Raw genomic sequence first — 24,984 nt, 5'->3', positions numbered from 1 at the left:
ACTTTAATCCCCGAGTGTCTTGGGATCTTTAATGACCACAGTGAGTCAGAACCTCAGTTTAACGTCTCATCCGACGTCATAACGTCTCTCCTACAGCACAGTGTCCCCGTCACTGCACTGGGGCATTTATTTTTAATTTTATTTTTAAGTTTATTTGACCAGAGGGAAGACTGCCCCCTGCTGGCCCACCAACACCACTTCCAGCAGCAACTCAGTATTTCCTGGTGGTCTCCCATCCAAGTACTAACCAAGCCCACACCTGCTTAGCTTCAGCCAGTCAGCAGGAGTAGAGTGCGTGGTGGTATGGCTGCTGGCCATATTCATATTTATACTACTGTCTATAGTGTTTATATCTGATCTATAGAGTGTACATCGTATTCTTATCATACCTCGAGCTGTTACTCTGCATTTCCTAGCATTCACATTTCCTACTGTCCATACTGGTGTTCACACTGTATATATCTCAGCGTATTCATACCACTCTGTTCATACTGTTCATTCTGTAAATGCTGTTCATACTGTATATATCTTAGCACATTCATACCTACCCTTACTGTTTATTATATGTATATATTATACATATGTACATTACACTTGAGCAACTTGAATATATATTATTTGAATTTTTTAACATTTGAATTTTTGATTATTAATTTGTGAACATGGAAATATAAAAGTGAAAATGAGTTACTGATAATTTGAAGAGTTGAATTCAAAAAAATTTAGATGCATAATTTCAATGCAAAAAAATTCAGTGCTAGAAATTCAAAGGCTTTTAAATTTCAAAATCTGGTGAGACAGATTTACTTCCATAAGCATACAGTCAAACACTAAATCAAATCAGCAAACAAAGCAGATGGCCTAGGCGAGAATCCAATACGAGAGCAAATATTCAGAAATACAAAATCATGGGGCAAAAAACTAGAAGGGCAAAGGCAATAACAGACCTGCCAACCTGCACGCATTTTGTGTACCAACCACGCAATTCTTGGTCAAAGTACGCAGGTACGAAATGCCAGCTGAAACTACGCAAATATATATATATATATTATTGTAATTTAACTACGGAAAACAATCAATTAACACAAAACAATACCGTACATGTATTCGGTATTTAAACTACATCCCTCGGATTGAACCAGATGCTACGACCTTGTGGTTGTGGTTCTGTAACCCCTCCCCGACTCCTACTCACTCAACGTCCACTGATACGCAGCGGTACTTTATTATCCACCGAGGCGTAACGCTGCATTGCTAAAATGGGAAGTGGGGAGTAATAATCAAGCACAAAAATGTGACCGTAATGTTAACATGTTAAAACGTTAAAACATGTTCGGTAACTTTACGAGATGATGAGACATTTCAAGGGGTATATCATAATGAGATAAATTAGTTTATATAGTGTGTATATTTAGCCTCATTAGGAGACGTGCGAATAACCGATGGAGTAATTTAGCTGCAGTAACTCAAACGCTACGGGGACTCCCTGTTCAAACTGAATCGCACACGCTCTGTTGGAACAAAGTGACCATTGCAAAGGCGTTTGACTGTAGACTGCTAACGTAGCAAATAATTCCTATTATTGCAGCCAGTCACCCGACCAGCCTTGCAGTTAGAAAATAATCATGACGTCAGACGACGAGGATGCTAACAAGGAGAGAGAGAGAGCAGCAGACCTGCTAAAAGAAGCGAGTCCATATCCCCCAGAAGTTCCTCGCAAAATATCAGGAGCAATGGCCGTGCCTCCGCCCCTCAAAACGTCATTGCACACATGGCCGTACCCACCATTGAGGTCACCGAGGTCAGGACCTCGGTTTTTTTTCCGAGGTGTATATAATAAAAGTCGTGAAATTGTCTAAAAATAACTTGGCGCGGCAAAGATATTGTACAACGCCCAGATAGCCGACTTGCTCATCTGATCACCGTCGTTGCTTGTGTGTGTGCGTGGGTGGGTGGTGAAGTGGATGATCTTGTCGTTACTACAAAATCTTTACTCAACACAGTGGTTCTTTGATCAACAACTTAAGGAAACCCGACAGGCAACCACCGAATTCATACAAAGTATGATGTAGGGTGCGTTCGCAAATAAGCTCGCGGCAGAGCGCACTCCATAACATTACTGGGCTGTTCGTAAATTCTGGGCGCTGTTGGAATGGTATTCAGAGCACCGCCCTCTCGGAGCGTCCAGAGCGTACTCTGGGCACCTTGTATCAGGAGACGGAGCAGCAGAGCGCAGATCTATAGTCTCTAAACCTAAAGTTAGACGTTTGATAGGCTAGCTCACGAAATTTAATATAATGTTAAATTGTTTAGCTAACTAGCTGCAATTGTCACAAATAGGATATTTCCAACTTACATTACTCTAGCTGTATCAGCATCACCATCCTCACTTTCATCACCGTCCACAATTTCTTGCACAAGAGGCGCTACATTGTTTTCAATCATAAATATTGATAATCTTTTTATTTCGTCCATTTTTATCAGCCAGTTTAGGTCAACTGACAGTTTTCCCGTTCGTAAATTCGTATAGGAATAGAACGCTCTATTTCTTGGAAAATAGCCCTCTCATTTTTGAATAGAGCATCAGATTGCATTGGACTGCTTGTAGTTCAGTGTCATTCATCTATACATCATCATCTAGACGAATAGCTCCTGTGCGGTTGCGCTACGTTAAACAGTGGCCATCCATCATGATGCCGGCTAGTTTCATTTGAGCGAATTAAGTTAATTCCATCCATCCAATGGTAGACTGATAAACTTTCAACTAAATTTTTTTCTTTAAATTCAGTGTTTGTGTTAAAGGTTGGAATTCGTGTTATAAAGAGGTGGCTACCCCTATATATTTTTTTTATTTGCATTGCAAATATTTCATTTTGAATACGTAACGTCAGCTCATTTCATTTCACTGTAGGACAATAACCTTATACATCCGGGCCGCTAAATGGCGCTTTCTGCCTGTGATCAATGGGAATTATGTTTCATGCTTGGATTTCAGAATAAATCCAGCATCGAATTGTAATGCACACTAAAAACTTGTCGGTCAATCTGACCCCAGGAAAACAGTTTTCCATTTTTGGAAGTGAATGTGTAAATTCTTGTAGGTTGAGAGATGACAGGAGGGTCACAATGTGGTAGCTCAATTTTATCTTTACCATGTTCTCCCCATAAAATTAGGAATAGTCACAAAAAATCTACCTGAAAAAATTATGTTAACCATGTTTTTAGCATTAGTAGACATTGAACAGGGTCAAATTGACCCCAAACATAATAGGAGGGTTAAGAGATCATTGGAAAGGCATTTTCTCATTATTTACTCACAAGTGATAAAACACAACCCATATACATAACACACTTGTTTCAATTTTCCTCAGTTCCCAGACACACATTTTAAAAGTGTGGTCATTAGTTTGCAGCTAATCTCCAGTAGCCCTCAAGTGTGTAACAATATTTCCTTCATGACCCATGCCCCTTAAGACCTTCACTCAAACCAATCAAAACAATTCTGGCAGAGGAAAAATGTAATTCCATAAAACATTATCAAGCCATCTGTCAGCCCAACAGCAGATCAGTCCCTTACTTAAGGGCATATCAGAAAACGATTTGTTTAAACAAACACTGGCAACAAATATATTTTACTGTGATGTCACAGTAAAATGATACAGCTGGGCGGGGTGTACTGTAGAAAACAAAACCTAAGGAACAGAAAGTAGATGATAAAAGAGAGCAACTTCCTTTCAAAATTATTAGAAGGCTTGAAAAACAACAAGTGAAGATTACATGATTTTGTCCCTTCATTGAAACGCTGGTGAGTCCATCAACGGTCAAATATTTACTGTATATTTAATTAGCACACTGTATATCATCGCAACTGGTTAAGTGTCTTCAATTCTGTTCATACAGTGCTAGGCTCTTTATTTACACGTCTGTTGGCCCGTGGCAGAATAAGAATATTTTTGTAAAATGAATTGGCAGACATAAGAAACTTTGCCTGCAGTGCTGAACATAGAGTATGCTGAACTACACACTAAATATTCTCGTTTTTAACCAAACTGAGATGTGTTGTGAAAGCTGTGCTCTGAAATAACATTTTTATTGTTTGTTTAATAAGCAATTTTTCAATTTATATTATAGTGTTTAGAAAATTATGCTTGAATATTAATAACAGTTATGCATGAACTTCGATAACAATTAATAATTCGGTAACAATTACTGTGAAATATGTTGGGAAATAATGCTTAACTACATTAATTAAATAACAATTTTAATTAATACATTTACAGATGTTTATAAATGTAGGAATAATTATTTATTAGTTGTGAGTAGATACTGAGCAAATGCCTTACTAATGATCTATTAACTGTTAATCTATTAAGTGTTAATCAAACCTATCTGGCTATCAGGTTTAAAATCACATAATCAACATACTTCCTGTCTCAACAAAGTCAAATATGTAGTATCTTACTGTATTTTATTGTGACTGATAAAGTGACTGATAAAGTATGATTTCCAATCAATCAATCAATCAATCAATTTTATTTGTATAGTGCTTTTAAACAAAGGAGCTTTGTCACAAAGCAGCTTTACAGAGAATCGGCCCCCCAAAGAGTAAGCCTAGCGCAACAGTGGCAAGGAAAAACTCTCTGACTGATAGCAGGAAGAAACCTTGAGCAGAACCGGACTCAGAGGGGGAACCCTTCTGCCGCGGGCAGGCACCGGTTTGTTATGGAAAGTCAACAGTGGCAGGAGGCGGGGGTGCCCAGCTGGTCTAGCTGGTCTAGGGCTGGAGCTCCGAGCCAGGGGGGACAAGACCGGCCGGACAATATTTCTTTTTGTTATTCATTGATAGATTTTTATGACAGATGGCTGCACAGTAGTCACCTAATCAACCTCTTGCTTGAACAAGCTTCTATTTTATATCCCTCCATTTACGCAAGACTCAGCCTCAGTATTCCAGAGTTTTCCCCCATCCAGCTGACCAACTTAGGTCACTTCACTGCTATTTCACTGTCACATTACAGATAGGGTGGGTTTCCTCCAGGTACGCTGGTTTCCTCCCACAGTCCAAAGACATGCAGTTTAGGCTACTTGGAGATTCTAAATTGCCCATAGGTATGAGTGTGTGTAAATGATGTGTGTGCCCTGCGATGGACTGACAAACTGCAGGGTGTATTCCTGCATCTCGCCCAAGGCACAATGAGATTCCAGCACCCCCGCTGACCCTGACCAGGAATAAGCAGGTACAGATAATGAATGGATGGATGGATGGATGATAGATAGGGGGGCAGCCATTTTTCTCAAAGCATTCATATTCAAGGTATTTGGGGATGTTGCCTGGTAGGAAGTAAATACCTTTTGTTTTGGGGGCGACAGGGTTCCCACTCATTTTAGGAAATCATTTCCCCGGACTTTTCAAGGACAATTTCCATGACTTAGACTTACAGACATGAAACATGGGTGGTGGACTTGGGGTGGGGGGGGGGAGGGGGGTGCAATGTGCAAGTACCATAACCATTCAGAACTTTGTGCTGCCATGTACTCTCAGCAGCTAATAAAAATGAGAAAAGCGGAGAAAAATACTAAATATACTGTTTAGTAGCTTGTGTTTAGTACCTCACAAATATTTCCAGGACATTTTGTAAATTTTCTCATTTCCCAGGCGTTTTCCATGACTGGAAAACGAGTCGATAAATATCCAGGTTTTCCAGGATGAGTGGGAACCCTGGGCTATCAAAACTTATGGGCACTCTTCGAAGTATTGTTGTTATATTTCAATAGGGAGAGCAGTTATCAGTTTTGTGAAGTTACATGATAATGGGGAGTCAGGCCAAAAAAAAAAGAAAAAAGTTCAGGGATTAAAGCTAAATAAATGGTTAAACCTGAAATATGTATTTTTTAATATTTTCATGAAATTATGGTTTAAACACTATCTTAATCAAAAATATTCTAATTCATAGCAAGCACTGGGTAAGGGGATACAAAAATAAGAAAATTGCTTAAAATTGTTTGTCGTTTGAGGGTATATTTTATAAGAAAGAATGAAATCCACAACAAAATGTGTGCTTTGCAAAAAGACAATATTCAAACAGTTTTATCTGCAGAAATATTTACTCAACCTCATCAAGCGATACCTCATTTTGTAACTGATTTCGTATGAAGCAGAAAAATAAAAAACTGGAAAAAAATCACATTTTGATACATGTATTCAAAGTATGTATTCGGTCACAAATTGGAGCGACTCCCATTTAACATAAGTTTTTTAAGTCATGCTAAATAATTATTCAGGTGGCACCGCAATAAACACTATTTAGTACAATACTGACCTTGGGTCACGGACTTGAACACAAACAAGATACACATCGTTATTACATACAGGAATTTCACACGTTGAGCCTGTTTAATTGGTTTTTACTGTGTTGATATAATATCCATGATATCCAAATGGAGCTCCAAAGATTTAAAACGTCCTTGTTCATTCTCAAAAAGGTTGTAATCCAACAGCTGTAACAGTATGGCAATCAACCTGTGCAATCCATTATCGGCTACGTTAATGTTGCAACCTACAAAGATAGACATCAAAGCCTCATTATTGCTATTTGGCAAACAAACTCATATGTCATCACAGAATCAATATTTTGGTTTAGCAAGTAACACTGTGCATTGTGTGCAGTGGTCCACAGTGTGATAGGGTCAGGGTACAGCATGATTTTATTCTAGCACTGCACTATTCTGACCTGATTCAACTCACCCAGATCATGACTGAAGACCAGTGACTATATTATCCTAACTCAAGAACATTTAAATAAACCATGCTGGATTAAGAATACTTCTAAGTCTGCTATGCATTATTATCTAAAAATTATTTTCTATATAAACCATCAACAGTACAAAACATAAATTAAATTACTTAATTGCTTAATCCTTTAAAAATGCATAAATGAAGTTTAAAATTGTCAGGATTTTAAGGTTGGGGACAAGAAGACAGACTCTCTCGATTGAAGATATTTTATTCCTAAACAAAGGCCCCATCTCCCTACACTAATTTGAGCATTTGGCAGAAGCTAATTAAATTAAATTTGGTTTGTCTGAATCTCTTTGATTAAATCAAGGAGACTGACACTATAAACTCCAGGAACATAGTAAATGTAGATATTCCAAATGTCAATTACGTTAAAGAAATGTCACTAGCTCACAGTTTAGACTTAATAGACAAAAAAAGGTGAGTCACATAACGAACACCATGTGGAAGTACGCACATACATCATTTTCTTTCACCCCATTTTCCCCTCAGAGAAACACAGGACAGAAGAGACTGTTCCAGAGACTGCTCCCATGGCTCAAGCAGGTCCTTCTTCCAGGACTGCAGGCACTCGTATGGGCATTGACACGTGTAAATTCCAGGGATGCATCTGCTGCGAGCATATATGGAAGGGCGCAGATAAATTTCAGAACACAACTACAGGAAAACAATACGACATCACACAGTATCTGACATGCAAGACACCAAGTGTCATCTACATCATCAGGTGTAAAAAATGCCTGGTGCAGTATGTTGGGAAGACTTCAACCACACTCCAAAGAAGATTCAAAGATCACAGAAGTTCTATCAGAAAACGCCAATATCGACCAATCCCTGATCATTTCAACAGCAAAGACCATTGTCTTGATCATCTGATTGTATATCCAATTGAGCAGGTCGATGGTTCCAAAGCACTAAATGAGAGGGAACTCTACTGGATCAGAGAGCTTGATACAATAAACCATGGACTAAATCTGGTGCCATATAAATGTGGTAAGTAAAATAGATAGGATTCATATGATTTAGTGAAGCAGGGCTAAAGTGATTTGGTTGTCCAGAAAATTGAATGTAGGTACTGTACAAATGTGTACAAAAATGGATGCTTTGTAAATTATTTCCAAGAAACAGGTACAACCAAGAGTTAGTAGTCATATGTCAACATGGACTACAAATACCACTATAACAATGTTAGCCACTTCTAAAAAATCACATTTCACCAATTAGAATTTAATCTTACAAGTGGTATAGTCAAAAAAGCATGGAGGACTAAATGTGCCAAAATAAATGGGTAAATATAAACAAATATATATATATATATATATACACACATAAATAGGCAAATAATTAAATAAATAATTTTCACCTTATGACTGTCCTTTTAACAATAACATAATCATATTTTATTTCATAATAACATGTTGTGTTTCTGAATGGTTTTTTTTGTTTTTTAATGGCACTTTTCCGATTGGCTTCTCATCCGAATGGCGTTTTTATTTCCAAACTCCCTTTTTCATGTCATAATGAGAATTTTCAAAATGGTAAGACATCCTGTCAATCAACAGCAGTAATCTTTTGAGATGGATTACTTGGTCTTACTTAGAATCTGTGAGCAGATCAATCAACTCTGGTTTGCTACCTATGCTCCTGTCAGTGCTGCAATGTTATAACATTCAGATTAGAAGGGGCAAAGCAATGCATCTCCTGATTGTATGATGCAGATGTTTTCTGTACACATGACAAGTAAACAACTTTCAGGGGTTTTTAGCCAGGGGGAAGATCTGGTTTGAACTATGTGGGTGAAAACAAAAAGAGCAATAAAAAAGTTAAGCAAAAGCTTGCCTCCTGGACCAAAATAAGCACATTTTCCACTGCCAGTTGCTAGATAAAACTAGCTTTCTAACTTTCTCAGCATTCCAAGAGACAGTCAAGAAGACTAAGCCGTATACAGGAACTGCGAATTGGGTGGCTAACAGCGTTAGGTAGCAAGCAGTAGATTGTTCATAGGAGGTGTTCTTACCTAGTATTCTTAACTAGTTCTAGCTTCTGTCAGTGTTTAAGGAGACAGTCAAGGACACAGCTCATCAACCCTACTGGCCAGGAACTTCGAGTGGGTTATATGGCGGCATTAGCCCCACTAGCTGGCTAGCTACCAAGCAACAGGTTCTTAATCAGAGATGTTCCTAGTTAATGTTGTCTAGTTAGGGTTAGGGTTAGGGTTAGGGTTAGGGTTAGGGTTAGTTAAAACTAGCTTCTGTATGATTTTCATTGTATTCCATTTATTTAGTATATCTAGTATATGGCTGGACCGGCCGACCAATGGTGTAACTTCATCACTCAGTCACTCAGCACTTGATCACTCAGTCACTCAGTCACAGACATTCGCATTTGTAGGGTTGACCCCGCTGTTGCGGTCCAGCTAAAAAGGTTTGGAAAAAAAGCACATTCAGAAGTAAGCCATTCAGAAAAATGTCATTGTGAAATGACAAAGCCATTCGAAAATTTATTATGCAATAAAATATGATCGTGTTGTTGTGAAATTACTAGGAATTAATTTGAGTTGGAACAAAGGCATTTTGTCAGAAACATCATAAACTGATGAAGAGGGCTGAGGGGTATTGTCAAAGATATAAAAAGAACACGGCTGTCATCTTACTAGAATTCCTATTCACTGTTATCAGCCACTTTCATCATGGCCAGTATAAGATACAGTCCCTCTCAATCCCTGTACTTTGTGATAATTCTATTACAGTGCCTGTGACGATAAGTGAAATGCTGGCCACTGTATTTGGTATTAGTGCTGGATTTTTAAAAAGTAAAAATGGGGAAAGAGCGATGATGAAATAACATTCTGTAGACTTAACAGAGTGAACTAGCAAGGCACCACAACTACAGAGAATTGCCAGTAAAATGCTGGAATTTGCTGAAAAGTGTGAAGACTAGCTAACATTATCTCTTACTGTAAGTTAAATATTTGAATGTGTTTTTTAAACATAATTTTCACCAGTTAAGAATTCAGCATGGACAGAAAAATATCAAGCAGCTGTGAAACAGCAAATTGAAAGCAGTTTCATGAACATACTTATATTACCATGAAAAAAATGTTTTATTTCAAGGCCTGAAATAAAGCTTTCAATTTTCTCTTAAAGCAAGACAGGAGCAATTGGGCGATAGTGAGGAAAGATCAGAGGGACCAGCTGACAGACAAGTGGAAGAATCCATTAAATGTGAGTGAAGTTTTTGGGGGCATTCAAACAGGATATATATATATATGTAACATTGCAAGTCACTATGAATACTGGGAAGACTGTTTCCTGTGTTTCTTAAGAGTCTTGGATTTTTTAGAGCCTGCTAATATACTGTAAATTAATTTCTGTGTGGTAAACGCTTACAAATGTTTGCAGTGCCCACCACTAGTTTATGAGAATATATGTATAGTAAAGTGTCTGTTATATGATCAGAAGTCATTTTCATAAACATACATACATAAATTCTCATTTTCATACACCACTTCAAACACACACACTTTTCCAGGTCCTCAAAAAGGTAAACGAAAGCTCTGTGGAAACGATGATCTGAAATCAAAGAGGAGAAAGCTGAAAAATAAAGGACAGAATGTGTTTTCACATGAGACGGAAGAACTTCTCTTAAAATGTGAGTGTCTCACCTTTTCTCTTATAATCTACAGTACCTCATATTGAACTTGACTATTGACAGCCTTTATATCTTATATTAATGCTAATTCGATAAGATTCAAGGGTACTAAGCTAGATCAAAAAATGACGATATGCTGAAACTGGATTAAAAAAACATACATGTCCCAAACATTCATTTTTCACAGGCTTTGGCAAATTGATTACCAGCATAAGCGTGTATTCTGAGTACCTGTTCATATTGGAGTTTAAATAAGAGAGATAAAAATAAATAAATAAAACATTGGGAAATCTGTAGTGTAGGACTAATTCATTTATTTTCCAAATATTTCCCAGCCCATGGCAGCAAAATGTAGCCCATATCGGTACTGAACCACCAGAACCCTTCACTGTCAGAACACTGTTCTTTTTCCCTTTATCTGTAAAATTCTACTGTATAATGCATGTTTTTCACAGTGATTCCCACTGTATCTTAACAGGCGAAGATGCATTAGAAGATGGGAAACAAACCATGTCTGAGGTTTATGCCAAACTCAAAGATGTTTCCTGCAGAGAGGAACAGAGCCTGCAATTTTTGGATGACCTAAAGTAATAAGTTCTTTTGTTATCAAACAATATATCCCTTTTTATTTTTAATAGATAAATTCAACACGCAATGTGAGGCTGTATATCTAATTCCCATCTAAATTTGGAATGTCCAATTATCTGCAACTGCAGATGGTGTCACCAGTTACTGCTTTTCACACCAGACTGAAGCTAAACTCAGATTACAGTCGGAGGACGACCTTTCGTAGGTGGCTTACCATGCAGTCCATGGTCACCTGAGCAACCAGTGCAAGCACCTACAGTGCTGTGAAAAATTATTTGCTCCCTTCCTGATGTTTTCTGTTATTGCATATTTATTACACTGAATGGTTTTAAGTCTTTCGACAAAACAAAATATTACACAAAAGGAACCTGAGTAAACACATAACACATTCTTATATTGTTTCATTTATTTAATGAAAAGAAATTATCAAACACCCACATCTCTCTTGTGAAAAAGAAATTGCCCCCTTAACATTTATAACTGGCTGCACCACGCAGCAATAACTGAAAACAAACACTTCCTATAATTTGATATCAGTCTATTGACATCCTTCCTTTGTGCAGAATTGCTTTAATCCATTTAGAGATAAATCGGTTTGTAACCCTTTCCAGACTGATATATTTCAGTAACTTTTTTTCTCATCTCTTCTGAAACTTCATTGATCGTGGGATAGTGTGGTTGTAGGAACTTTGTGGTGACTACTTCACTCTGATTGTAAGGTTCAATATGAATGAGGTTTACAGTAGATTCAACAGGGCTGGCTGCAATCATGCCTGGCTGTGTTCAGCTGAATCAAATTATCAAATAATTTCAGTTAATTGGTTGTTTGAAAATTTTTGTGGGTAATTGCTTTTTGACAGGCGTGATACGGGTGTTTTATAACTTTTTTCAGTAAATAAATAAAGAATTTTTTTTAATGTGCTTCACGTTTACTCACTTTCCCATTGTCTAATATCACATTTAGTTTAAATCTGAAACCATTCACATTCCGTGTGACAAATTTGCAATAAAAGAGGAAATCAGAAAGAGGTAAATAGTTTTTCATGGCAGTGTAGATAGTGATTAAACATGAACTGTGGAATTGCTATGCAACCACTATGGAGCACGGTCAGCACTGGCACAGTCCAGATTCTATCCAAGGCAGTGAGGTTCATCCATCCACCACAGCGTTCAGCTGGCCCCCTAACAATTTATGCTTTTATCTGGAACTCATTACATGTGTAAACAGTTCAAAAATTCTTGTTCAAAACATGAAGTCAATGTAATTCTGCGATCAATATACAGCACAAGTTTTGAACTTGTTATCTACGCCAGGCAGAGCCTGGAGGGGATTATGTGTTTGGTCGCGTGTGTTTTTGTTTGTTTGTTTTTTGTTTTTGTCCACATCTAATATCTAACTGGCCGGTAGGGGCCGCAAGTGATCAACAACTGCTTTGCCTGGCGGAGGTCTGCACTCTACTGAGTGCACTCTTCTAGTTTGGTTGTTACTGCTCCTTCTCAATGGCAACAATACTTTATTTTGTTTTTCAAAACAAGATGAACCATTTAACTTCAGTATAAGAAAAGTAACAATTCTGTGACAGGCTCCAATGTGGCAGTTGTTTGGCTGGCACATAATTCCTTCATTTTTTAAAAATAGCTTTTTAGGCAGGTAAAGTTAGATTACATGTAAACAATGCTGTCTGTAACTTCAGTATTTTTTGTGAACACAAGTAAAATTGATTGAGCCCAAAGTTATAGTATCTGTCCAATGAAGAAGTTTGTCCTTATCCTGCAGGAAGAAGATCTTTTATTTAAAAGAATATGACAGAAAAGAGAAAATTTACATTGGACTGTTTGGGAAAACGGGAGCAGGGAAGACCTCATTGATCAACGCACTTGTCAATGACCAGATTCTGCCTTCAGGAAGCCTGCATGCCTGCACTTCAGTCTTTGTGCATGTGCAAGCCAATACAGAATCCAGCAAATACAAAGCTAATATTGAATTCATCAGCCCTGAGGTAAGAAAATGAACACAAAACAGAAAATTAATTATAGCGCTGCAATCCTCACGCACGACTCCTCACAACATTTACAAAACATAAATAAATATAATTAACAGCATTAACATTAAGGCTAATATAGAAACTCAACCATGATCGAATACTGTAAACAAATCAACTCCATCATGCTTTATGTACTCTTACATGTAGACTACATGATAATACATGTTGATGATTAAGCAATTATTTCAGGACTGGAAATCAGAACTACAATTCCTGGTGGAAGTACTTGAAAAAGACAATGGCCAACAAAATACTGCAGAAGATGATGAAATGTTAAAAATGGCAAGAGAAAAGATCAAAGCCATTTATGGAGAAGTGGGACTGAAGAAAAGTTACAGTGAATTGGCGGGGTCAAAAGTGTTATCTAAGATTCTGGGTACTGGCACGAAGACTATGAATTTTGACACTGTGAGTCTCATGTACAGTAACACTTCTTCTCCTCAGAGTGAAGGACAGGGCCATATTTTCACAGAATATCTGCTTATTTTGATTTCTCCTCTTTTTATGAAAATGATATATTTCAGTGTATTTTAATGAATATTTATGCTCCTAAAACCTCTCTGCAGGCCCAAGAACTGTCTCGAAACATTGGATGCTACATTCGGAGTGATACAGAAGCAGAGAAGCAGTTCTGGCCTCTTGTGAAGCAAGTCACCATCTCCTTGCCACAGTCTCCAGCTCTGCTGGAGAGGATTGTGCTGGTGGACCTGCCTGGGGCCGGAGACGTCAGTAAACACAGAAGTGAGATGTGGAAAGAGGTAGTGCTTCATGCTTTAATTTGTTGTTGGATTAATTCTGTTTATTTTGATTGTCCAGGTGTATTCAAGAGCCCATACCATCGACCCTGCACTGTGTCAGTTTACAGAGGGAGACAAGAACACATTCAGGTCTTGCCAACCCGTTCCCCTTTCAAAGGGCAATGCTAAAACTCACAAAAATAATGTTTAATCCCACAGTGTCTCAGCCAGTGCTCCTCTGTCTGGATTGTGAATGAGACGAACCGTGCCCTGTCTGAGGAGGTTGCTGACAAGATCTTTGATGAATCACTGAGACACGTTGCTGGAGGAGGACAGTGTCACAACATCACCTTCATCTGCACCAAAACAGATATCATTGAACCCGAGGAGTTCAGAGAGTTAGCTGCTACATTATTAACTCCTTTAGAAATATTTACTACAGCTGTATACAGACCATGTTTTTAATTCTGAATGACTTTTCTAATTTTACCAGGAATCATCATCTCACAGATGAAAATCTTGAAATAGAATGTGATACTCAGGTAAGCAGAGGAAATATAAATATTGAATACTTCATGGGAGATATATTATATTTGACATTTAACATTAATACATATTTTTTAGGATCCTCAATATGAAAGAAGAGAAAAACAAGCCTGTGTACTGTTCCGTAATAAGAGATGTAAAGAGAAAATCATTGCTCTCTTTAAAGACAAAACAAAGGTGAGTTTTAGTGTCGTAGCTTTAACTCAAATTTGATTTTCATCTTGCTTACATAGACCAAAATAAACATAAACTAACAGCAATTAAATAATGAAAAGGTTATGACAATGTTATCCAAAATCTATCCAAAATTGCAAAATAATTACAACGTTTAGAGGAAAGTACTTCCTACATATCAATGGTGCAATCTCCACCCTGTGTGATATATATTCATAATATAATCAGTAATAAAATGTTAAAGATGGTCTGAATGCAATTGTGGAGTCTTCATTTTAATGTGGCATAGATTACACAGCTTATTTTTATACAATACATGCAGCATATCAAGCTCTCCTCTCTTTGTGATCATTTTGTTTTAAGTCCTGAATATACAGAGCAAACAGAAATCTGAATGCAAATATAAATCTGCCTTCCTGCTGCATCCGACCATACCAATAGGCAACCCTGCATGCTGCATCTGTTTGGGCTTTTTTCGGTGTATACCACAAGATTTGAAAAAAATTCTAAGGGAAACACCGATATTCAGAAATGCATCTGTAGAAGGAGGAATGCTCTTTATTTAAAATTTTCAGGTATACAATTTCAGTTGGAAAAATGCATTTTAAGTTGGATGAATATGAAGAAATGTCATAAAAAATAAATTTTAAACTTTGTTGAATTACTTTAAAGTTATGTAATTCAAATGGTATTATTTAGAATGGCAAGATTTTAAACAGTTGAATATAAAACATATCAAAGTAGAGGCACCAAACTACAGGAATGAGCAGTGATATCGGCCGATGTTTCCCCACAAATAATTACATGAGTAGCTTCCTCAACAATGCACGTAACAGATCACAACCATCTTTAACAATTATGTATGAATAACAATTATAATATTTGATTTCAGAAATTTCTGCTTGGCGATGAATGGAATTCAGACGGCTTCTTTGATGTGTTCACTGTGAGTTCTACAGAATACAAGAAAACTGTAAGAAACAAGCCAGCTGTTCTGGATCGCAATGAAACTGGTAAAACAAACAAACAAACAAAAAAAAACATAGGCCTATATAATTAACCAAAATGTGAAGATAAAATAAATGGTTTAAGTGCTAACCAGCTGTTTTATCTACTATTTACAAAGAATTGCCATTGCTGATGGAGCACATTAAGAAACTGTATGTCTCCCAGTCCGTGAAGGAAGTGGAAGATTATGTATCTGAGGTTTCTGGAATTATTTCATTTCTTCACTTTTCTCAGGATGCCCTCAGTGCAAAGGTGTGTTTTTACTCCATCAATATATATATTTTAACATATTTATAAAAATTAAATACTATGATAAAGAACTAAAAACACATATGATTTTATTGCTGACTGTGTTTCATATAGCTGCTGTGTTCGAAATGGAACATTAAAGACAGTCTGCATGAATTCTGGCGTACAGCCAGCTAGCTTCTAAATTCTAAATCCAGATAGCTAGTTTCACAGCTTCCGTGACTTTAGTACACCATTTCACAAAATTAGAAATGGATCAAATATAAACACAAATGTTTTCTAATCTAGCTATCAACAGAATGTTATTATTTGGATGGTATTTCATTCAATTGTTCATGTTTAAGTAAAAATTTCACTTTTAAATCAGAAGTTACACTTTATTTGAGTACTAAGTTTGAGTTTAAGTACTGCCCTATTTCAGGCTCAGACTTCAAATTCCCAGGAGTTCAGCCGACTTGAAAAGGAGCTGGATAAGACTTGCACTACACTGAATTCAGTTCTGAGCAGAGCTCACTCAGACCTCCAGAAACGTCTGCTGACGGGAGCAAAGGAAGCAGAGAAACACTGCCTGAGGAATGCCAAAGAGAAAGTGCTGGAAAAAGTGAGTTCTTTTAGCTGGAAACTGCCAGTATTTCTCTGGAAAATGTAAAATATGGATCTGTCTGGAAATTGAAAGCCTACCGAACGTTTTAGCCAGCAATGAATGAATGAATGAATGTATTAATAAATATTTATAGAGCCTTAATAATGGCATCTTAAGATGCAATAAACATTTTGAAGTATCAAGTTCAAGTCAAGGGTGGCATGGTGGTGCAGTGGGTAGCCATTGTCACCTCACAGCAAGAAGGTTCAAATCCGGCGTGGGCCTTTCTGTGTACAGTTTGCATGTTCTCTCCGTGTCCGTGTGGGTTTCCTCTGGGTACTCTGGTTTCCTCTCCCAGTCCAAACACATGCAGGTAGGCTAACTGGAGACTCTAAATTGCCCATAGGTATGAGTGTGTGATGAATGCTGTGGTGAGTGAATGGTGTGTGTGCCTTGCGATAGATGGGAAGTGTCAGGAAGCGTGGGGGGATCAAAAATACCAAAACTCCAAATGAAGGGAAACAAAGACTTTACTAAATAAACAGGGAACAAACAAAAGGCCACGAGGGGCAAAACCACAAACACAAAAAGATACTTAAGAACCTAAAAAAAACCAAAACAGAACACAAGCAGGGCGGAGCACTGGCCGGACAGAAAACACACAAGGTACAAGCAGGACCGAAGCGGGCAGAATACATACATTCAGGAGAGAACACAAGTGGAAACAAACACAAGGAAAACCAGAACATAGACAGGAACGCATGGAGCAGGAACTTGAGGAGGGGAGCACAGAACAACCAAACATAACCGCAAGAATCCAGCACCTGAGTCAAGGAAGAGGGCAACTTAAATAGAACACACTGATGAGACACAGGAGGGCACCATGAACAATCAGGCCACGGAAGGGGAAGGGAAAACGAGACAGCCAGAAAACAATGATTAGACAATTGGAAACAATCATACAATTAACACGGGGGAGCAGGACACAAAACAGAAGTGCCGCCATCTGGCGGCCCAACAGGGAAAACGCAGACAGGAACGCAGGACCATGACAGGAAGCCTGTCCAGGTTGCATTCCTGTGTCTCACTCAATGCACACTAGGATGGACTCCAGCACCCCGTATATTGTCCAGTTAAAAATTAGCTTTGACTTGATTAACTTGACCAAAAGATTAGCTTGATATGATTAGAAAATTGTTATAATATTGTCTTTTGTTTAATGCATTTTGGACTCCAGGCTAAAGCCAGTGCATTTTATACTTATCCAAATAGACCTATTTGTTGTGTAAATAATGGAAATTGCTTTTTTTTTCATCTTTAACCTATTCAGTAAGAGATGATGCCTCTTTATTCAGAACAAAAATTTAGTAAACAATAGATCATGCAAAATACTGAAAAATAACATACAGGGATGAACAAACTGGTAGCCTGGACAACCACTTACTGCCCAACGAACAACCAGCCGAAGCCACCAAGAGGTCCTGCATTTTTTCCTCCCACACTATCTGCACCTGCACAGCTGGCTGAAAATAGTTGTGGTATTCATCTGAATTTTTATCAGTCAAACATATATGACTTCTTTTTTTACTTGCTGCTCCCCTCTCCTCATCCACAACACACACTTGCATACTAACAAGTGCTGAAGAGAATTTCTCAAGCACCTGTGCGGTACTGTAACAGGACAAGAGCTTGATCCGGGTATCAAAGGATTAGCTTAACTATCCAATTAATGCGAACGTGTTTTGCAGTTGATATGATTGAAACCTAAAGAACAATGAATTTATCATATCAACAAGTATTGTCCATCTATGCAATGGCAGATATAGCCCAAGTCCCAGAAGGCCTGGGCAAAATACTGTTACAATAATTATCAAACGCGATAACGGTGTAGATTACAGACCTGGGTCATATATTGGTCTTGTATTCAAATACTTTTCTGTGCTTTATTGATCTTGCCTGGTGTAATTGAGCCTGCCAATATGACCAGAAGGCGGGGTTTGCACTTTTTGAGAGTATTTCATTGGTTCCAATACACCAGACAAGATCAGCAAAGCGTAGAAAATCCAAAACAAATACATATTTGACCCAGGTCTGGTGGATTATTGCCTTTCTTTTCATCCTTTTCTCTTTAATTATACGTGACGGTAGTAAACAAGCACACTTCGGAGGCCGCGTGAAATGCTTCCGGAAAAAAACGTTACCACTTTTATCTATTGGGTGATGACAAGGCAGCCAATCAGCAGCAAGGCTTTGCAACTTTCATCATTTAAGGTAAAATATCGCACGTCACTCCCAGCAGCAATGTCTGCAATTAAATTTAGTAAAAAGAATTTGGTATTTGTAGTGCCCCCTATGGGTGTGGGTTGGGCTGCTGTTGCAAACAATCGAACAGTCCTTAACATCTGTCCTCAGCTTCATAACAATTCAGCAAATTTTCAGGGAGTTATAGACTTTTTTGGTTAGGGAATGCCTGTTTTCAACTTCATTGGCAAATATATTCAAAATGGAAGTTTAAAAAATCTGTGTATAGGAACTCAAGAACTTGGTCCATACTAGCTTCTGGCCGCAGTTGGTGGAAATCAGTGAAACCATGGAGGAGTAAGGGAAATTATTTATTTATTTATTTATTTATTTTTTAAGATATTTTAATGAAAAGTTATACAATTGCCAGTTTTGATAAAATTAAAATAAACATGGTTTTAAGCATTCTTATTCTAAGAAATCGGATCTTATTATTCCTACAGCCAACAGGAGGCACAAAAAATTTCTTTCTGAGGTGAAAGAGAAATTTCAGATTGTGGAAGAAAATGTTTTCCAAACAGCACAAGAGTAAGGTGTGGGACCACATTTACACTGATATGCATTTCATTTCACAAAGTGTCACTATAGCGATTGCATTTAGTCACAGAACATCTTCCATATGGGACTACTTTGATTTAGAGAAGGATGGGGTAGTTGAGTTAGTTGCAACTACCAGGGTGCCACCAGGGATTTTGGGCCCCATGAAAAGATCTCAAATTTGGCTCCACTGCCCCAGAAAATTCTATGTTCTAATATTTCTAGAGGGTACCTGTCAGTCAGGGCCCTTTGAATTGTCATAACTTCCTCCATTTACAGCCGTAGCAGGCTATGTCAAGTGAGTCTAGCTTTAATCATTGAACAGATGCCACGAGGAATCAATTAAAGCTTAGGCATGTCACCATATCTTTGGAGGAGAGTGAAGCTGACATTAGCCAAACAAAGCAAACAAATATCACCTCCTATGTCACACCTCGCCAAAGACGTGACCGCCAAAGAGCTGAAAAGATAAGAGCTTTTGACAAAAATGCTAGTGACAGACATGCTGCCATTAAGCTTTATTGAATGCCGGTAGTATTACGTCTCTCCGGTATTGCTGTCCTGTCATTCTTTCAGCTGCAATGTAGGTTTTTTGGTACTATTTTTAAATAATAAAAAAAAAGTTTTCAAGCCACACTTTTACAAATAATATTTGAAAGTGTATACACAGTGTATACACTGTGCTACACGGACGGAGTGTAGCACAGTGGGTAAGGAACTGGACTTGTAACCGAAAGGTCGCAGGTTTGATTCCCGGGTAGGACACTGCCGTTGTACCCTTAAGCAAGGTACTTAACCTAAAATGCTTCAGTATATATCCAGCTGTATAAATGGATACAATGTAAAAATGCTATGTAAAAAAAAAAAAAGTTGTGTAAGTCGCTCTGGATAAGAATGCCTGTAATGTAATGTTGGTGGCATTTTGTATTAATAAACAATGTAACCTAATTTACATCAGTTTTTTTACTTAATTTTTTTAGACTACTTGGTTAAGCAGAATCAGTATGAAACAGAATGCCTATCCCTACCCCAGCCATATGAATTTAAGATTTGTCCATCCCTGGTATGGTAACCATGGTTTCATGGTAGGCCAAACAATAACTAATACAAATACGCTGCAAAGAAAAAAAATACAGTTTTAGCAAGTATATATCCTCACCCTTCACATGCCCCAACACATCCTCATTATTTAGAAATAGCCTTTTTAAATGTTAGTTATTCAATCTAAGAAAGAACTGTCAAATGAGTTTTTACTAAATACTGAAAACTAGTGGTGGGACATTTTACAATTTTATCTACATGATGACAAACTATTTTGTCCTTGTGGTTACTTGAGTATGTTTTTTAATAATTTAAATCTTGTTCTGCCTACAACCCATTTTACAGCAGCAGCGCTTCTTAAAAGCATTGCAGAGCATTTTCTCCAGTGCAGGCTAGCCCACGCAACAAAGCTCTTTGATTAGATAAAAGCCTCTGTTTTACTGCTATGGCCCTCATGTTTCTAGTGCTCTAGGCGAGATTGCAGACTGGGGGAGGGTGGTGTGGGGAGCAGTTTCTGCTGACCGTGGGGGTGGATGGGGGTAAGCACAACGCGTGGACTATACATGCCTTGTCCCATTACAATGGCAATTACTTTTGATGCAAAAAACTAGACGTTTAGCAAAAAGACTAAAAACGTTTATCAAAAAGACCAGATTTTACAATGAACTTTAAAGAATGTGCTGGCGAATAATCTTACTGTGCTCAGCTGAAGTCTCTTGTAAACCTCATGTAACTTGAAGAAGATATGTAACAGTGAAAAAGGGATGCCTGCTGCATAAATTGCTTTCCATACATGATTTTCATTTGTATTTCTGTTTTTGTACAGGAACGTGATAACAGAGGCTACCACAAGACGCTCAAAGCCTTGTGTAGAAATGATGGCTATTGTCGATCTGGCAATGGAGTGGTAGTTGATCTGAACTACACTCTGTCAGAACCCATGTACAAAGAGATGAATGACGTCTTCCTGACAACGTTTGGGTGTGTCTTTTGCGTTCATCAATCTTGTGTTTTGTTTATTGCAACCAATATTGTGCCTATATCTTATTATTCAGAGTGACCAATCATAGTCAGCTTCTAAATTTGGTTGCACCACATGTCCTTAACACAAAACTTAGTAGGGCACAAGCTCTTCATGATGTAATGTACAGTTTCACAAAATTACGCTGATGTTGATTCAACTCTATGAAACAGAACGAACACAACCGCTTGCTTCTATTGCTAAATCTGCAGCAACAAATATGACATCCAGTGCACTGTACCTCTTAATTTCCCCATAGATGATAATAGCAAAACGAATTCCTTTTTCTACCAAACTAAGGGGTTTACAGTCATGTTTTAAACCCAGTTATGTCCAGGATGTTGGTGAGAAGAGGTTCATAGTTTTCAAAGAATTTTTCCCTATATTCGAATCGGTCTGCGATCGAAATGCTATGAATTATGTTGTTATTCCGACATAGGATGACATTCTAACTATGTTGTGTGGTGCAACATGGTTTATTTTAGTAGTGAGCAAGTTGTAACTTAGTAGAGATTTGCATTACAGCTTGGCTTAGTTCTTACTAGTGCACAGCTGGTGCAACCAGCCCCAGATTCCCAGTTAACCAGGAGTTGCTTGTGTGATCACACAGGGACAACCCTGCTGACTATAGCCCATTCTTTATGGGAAACTTCAGCTGTCAGCCATAAACAGTACAGTCAGGGTTCAACAACAGACTGTGGGGAGCACTAGTACATGGAAAACCTATTTATTAGCAGAACATACCACTGAACAGCACCATATTTCTGTATTTGATATTTCGAAGTATCTCTTCAGAGTAACACCAACAAATCATTTTAAATTGTCTCTAAAGCACTAGAGGTAGAGGTTCCAGAAAATCAATCATTGCGCACTTCGAAAGTTTTCAAGAGGCCTTCATCAAAAATGATCTTCTGAAAGATAACAGAAAGAATAAAGGAAAATACCTGCGTCTGGTGTACATTAGAACAGAGGTGAGAAAGAACCCCTTTTTAAAGCCTCTACTGGAGATATGCAGCTGGTCTCTTTTTTACATTCCACAAATGAACTGATCCATCTTCCATGTTATCTAGCAAAGAAAAGTACACAAGAATTTGGAAAAGAAAATCCTAAAGGAAAAGAAGCTGATCTACAATTCCCTCACTGATTCAATCCGTAATACCATGATGGAAACATATAAAGGTTGGCATCTGAATAGTAGACATTTGGGAATTAAGTAATTCCATTTTTATCAGTTAACATGTTAAATACTGTTATTAATAGAAATTAATCCAAGATTGTGTCAAATTTATTTTCAGAATGCACTGGCATCGATGGACCGTCTTCTTTCTCTAAGATTCAAGAGAACCTGAAAGATGCAATTGAGAGATCCAAAAATGGCATGTTCCGTGAGGCCATGAAGAAGATGCTGGAGCAATTCAGTAGTCTGCAGGTTAGTTTTCACTTGAAAATTCTACTTGCCTTTATGAAAAACTTAATTATCCAAAGGGGGGGGGGGGGGGGGGGCAGTTAATTAGATGTTTACAGTATAATGCTAGCAAGGCATCACCACTTTTACTTCCATAGTTTGTATAAGCTACAGGCCACATATTTCGGCCTGAGCCAAATACATGTTTTTACTTTGATTAAGAAGATCACCCCAACCTAGTAATGCTTGCTTTTCCTGTTTAAAATGTTCTGCAATTTGCATGACAACATAGATTTTTTTCTTTACACAGGAATACCTTGTGACAGAAATTAAGACACAGATGACGACCTCCTTGAGGCTGGCTTTAAACCAGATCCCAGAAGACCTCACTGGCCTCCCAGGTAACCAGTGGAAACCACTTTTAGACTGCAGGAGGATGTCAAAGGACACTCTGTACACCGTATACTGAACCAGCAGATTACGATATGTCCTAATTATTCCTGCCCTCCTTTGGGTTGAGAGGTGGCTGGGCCATGCAGTCGCTCCTTGGTTATGACATCTGATAAATTTAATGAGTATATATTTCAGTTCCGTGTTGCAGGATACTGATTCATTAATTAAGCTTTCCTCCCTGCGTGATGTTTAGGTGTCTGTAAGTTGTCTATGTCTGACATCTTTCATACTTGATTGTTCAACTCCCATCATTTACTTAGACAATGTCACCTGAAACCAAGCTCGTTTTCTTATGGATGATTGCTAATTGCTAAGAGTTCCGCTACATAAATATACTGGGTTTGTTGGTGTAATATCTGTTAACAAAATACAGACAATGCTCAACCAACACAGACAAGGGAATGCACCAAATATACCAAAATAGTTTGTTAGGTGACAGTAAATGGACTTAAATATGTAATATTAAATATTGCATTTCCTTCACTAAACAACTTGGTACAATATTTGTAAGTAAAAGGTAACAACAAGAAGGTGTTTTGAGAAATGCTTGTTTAAATTGTGCACGTTAGCTGTGATGCATCTTAAGAACCATCTTAAAAGTTTAAGTTTCGTTATTTTTCAAAAAAAAATAAAATAAATAAAATTCTAATGAGGAATATGTTTTTTTTCTTGGACCACTTGCTCTTAGTTTCACATTGCAATTTTTAATTGTGTTCAGTCTTGATTGTCATTATTAAGAAGCATTGCTTCAATCTGTCAAAAATGCCCCAGAGTCTGTTCAGACCTTTTAGAAGCAAGTCATACAGTAAGTGGCAGATTCTCTGTCTGGATCTCTTTTGGACCTGTGTGTTCCCATACCATGCACATTTTTGTGGACCAACATCATCACCACTCACAGCAGATTCAAACAGTCCAAGACCATCCCGCTGACCAATGCTGTTCTCTGACTTGCTGTACGATACTTCAGGTTGCTTATTTTGTCAGGAAATACAGGTTAGTTCATTTTCACAGGTATGGTGTTGCATTACATGGCAGTCACCCTGGTCAATAACCCACCTATGTGCAGGAAAATCTTTGGTCATCTAAAGACCTGCAGTAGCTGTCGTATGTGCTGTGGTTTGTTTAGAATGGCATATCTGCCTGCATGTATCTCAAACGATGTGATTTGTTCTTCATTCCAGATGTTTCAGAAGAAATGGAGACAATGAAGCGAAGCTGTGATTCTTTAGACATGAAGATTTTTGAACTCACCGAAAGCGGATGACGGATCCAGCTGAGATCACCATGGCAACCTGTCTCATCCAAATAAGGTTGCAAAATTTCATGAATATTCAGGGTGGAAACTTTCTGTGGGAATTAATGGGAATATATGGGAATTAATTAAAATAAATGAACAATCCTTTGCAACCCTACACCCAGAGGGTGCTGTGAAACATGTATTTTAAAAGTTACATATGACTATTTTGTTTGTCAACATGTGTACAGATATTCCCTGAAGAATCACCACACCACTGGGCTTGACTAATAATTCATTCAGCTTTAAAAACTAGACAATAATTTGATAAATCAACAGGGTTTTCTTTAATACATTTTAATGAAAGTTCAATGTTGAATACTGAATTCTGACATTTGATCAGTTGAGAGAGATTTGACAGTTTAACTGGCCCTCTTGAAATCTTTTACTCCTAAGTCATGCACAGTATGTATAGCTACATATATAACCATAGCTATGTATTTTAGTGCCAAGTGCTTATCTTGCTAGCTAGTTACCTACGGTATGTTACCTACTTGATTCTGATAGCAATTCTGAACATAATAAATGGCAGGTGCAGGGGGAGGGGGGATGCAT

The 24,984-nt window shown here is 37.8% G+C and overlaps 2 protein-coding genes across 2 annotated transcripts in view; both read left to right on the top strand.

Moving 5' to 3' along the window:
• LOC118227677 (nuclear GTPase SLIP-GC-like) lies at nucleotides 1–24,549 on the top strand. The gene is made up of 20 exons (XM_035418438.1): nucleotides 1–40; nucleotides 7,289–7,789; nucleotides 9,943–10,020; nucleotides 10,328–10,447; nucleotides 10,926–11,034; nucleotides 12,813–13,035; nucleotides 13,270–13,488; nucleotides 13,647–13,838; nucleotides 14,037–14,215; nucleotides 14,311–14,359; nucleotides 14,442–14,540; nucleotides 15,430–15,550; nucleotides 15,664–15,797; nucleotides 16,216–16,395; nucleotides 21,083–21,237; nucleotides 22,110–22,248; nucleotides 22,348–22,456; nucleotides 22,573–22,706; nucleotides 22,993–23,083; nucleotides 24,317–24,549. The coding sequence occupies exons 2-20, from the start codon at nucleotides 7,330–7,332 to the stop codon at nucleotides 24,397–24,399; spliced, it is 2,874 nt and encodes a 957-aa protein (XP_035274329.1). The 5' UTR covers nucleotides 1–40; nucleotides 7,289–7,329; the 3' UTR covers nucleotides 24,400–24,549.
• LOC118227633 (nuclear GTPase SLIP-GC-like) overlaps nucleotides 3,739–24,984 on the top strand; it is a 103,831-nt gene continuing 82,585 nt past the window's right edge. The window contains exon 1 of the mRNA XM_035418388.1: nucleotides 3,739–3,805. The gene's annotated coding sequence lies outside the window, so the exon portion shown is untranslated. The remainder of the gene's footprint in view (nucleotides 3,806–24,984) is intronic.

This window comes from Anguilla anguilla, chromosome 1 (genome assembly GCF_013347855.1).
Source record: "Anguilla anguilla isolate fAngAng1 chromosome 1, fAngAng1.pri, whole genome shotgun sequence".
Classification (NCBI taxonomy): domain Eukaryota; kingdom Metazoa; phylum Chordata; class Actinopteri; order Anguilliformes; family Anguillidae; genus Anguilla; species Anguilla anguilla.
This window is presented reverse-complemented; position numbering and strand designations above follow the sequence as displayed.

Excerpts from the sequence above, each read along its gene's own strand:
- LOC118227677 (XM_035418438.1), top strand. The coding sequence starts at position 7,330 with ATGGCTCAAGCAGGTCCTTCTTCCAGGACTGCAGGCACTCGTATGGGC. Across the intron at positions 14,541-15,429 it reads TCTTTAAAGACAAAACAAAG|AAATTTCTGCTTGGCGATGA; the intron begins GTGAGTTTTAGT and ends ATTTGATTTCAG. Across the intron at positions 22,707-22,992 it reads AGCAATTCAGTAGTCTGCAG|GAATACCTTGTGACAGAAAT; the intron begins GTTAGTTTTCAC and ends TTCTTTACACAG.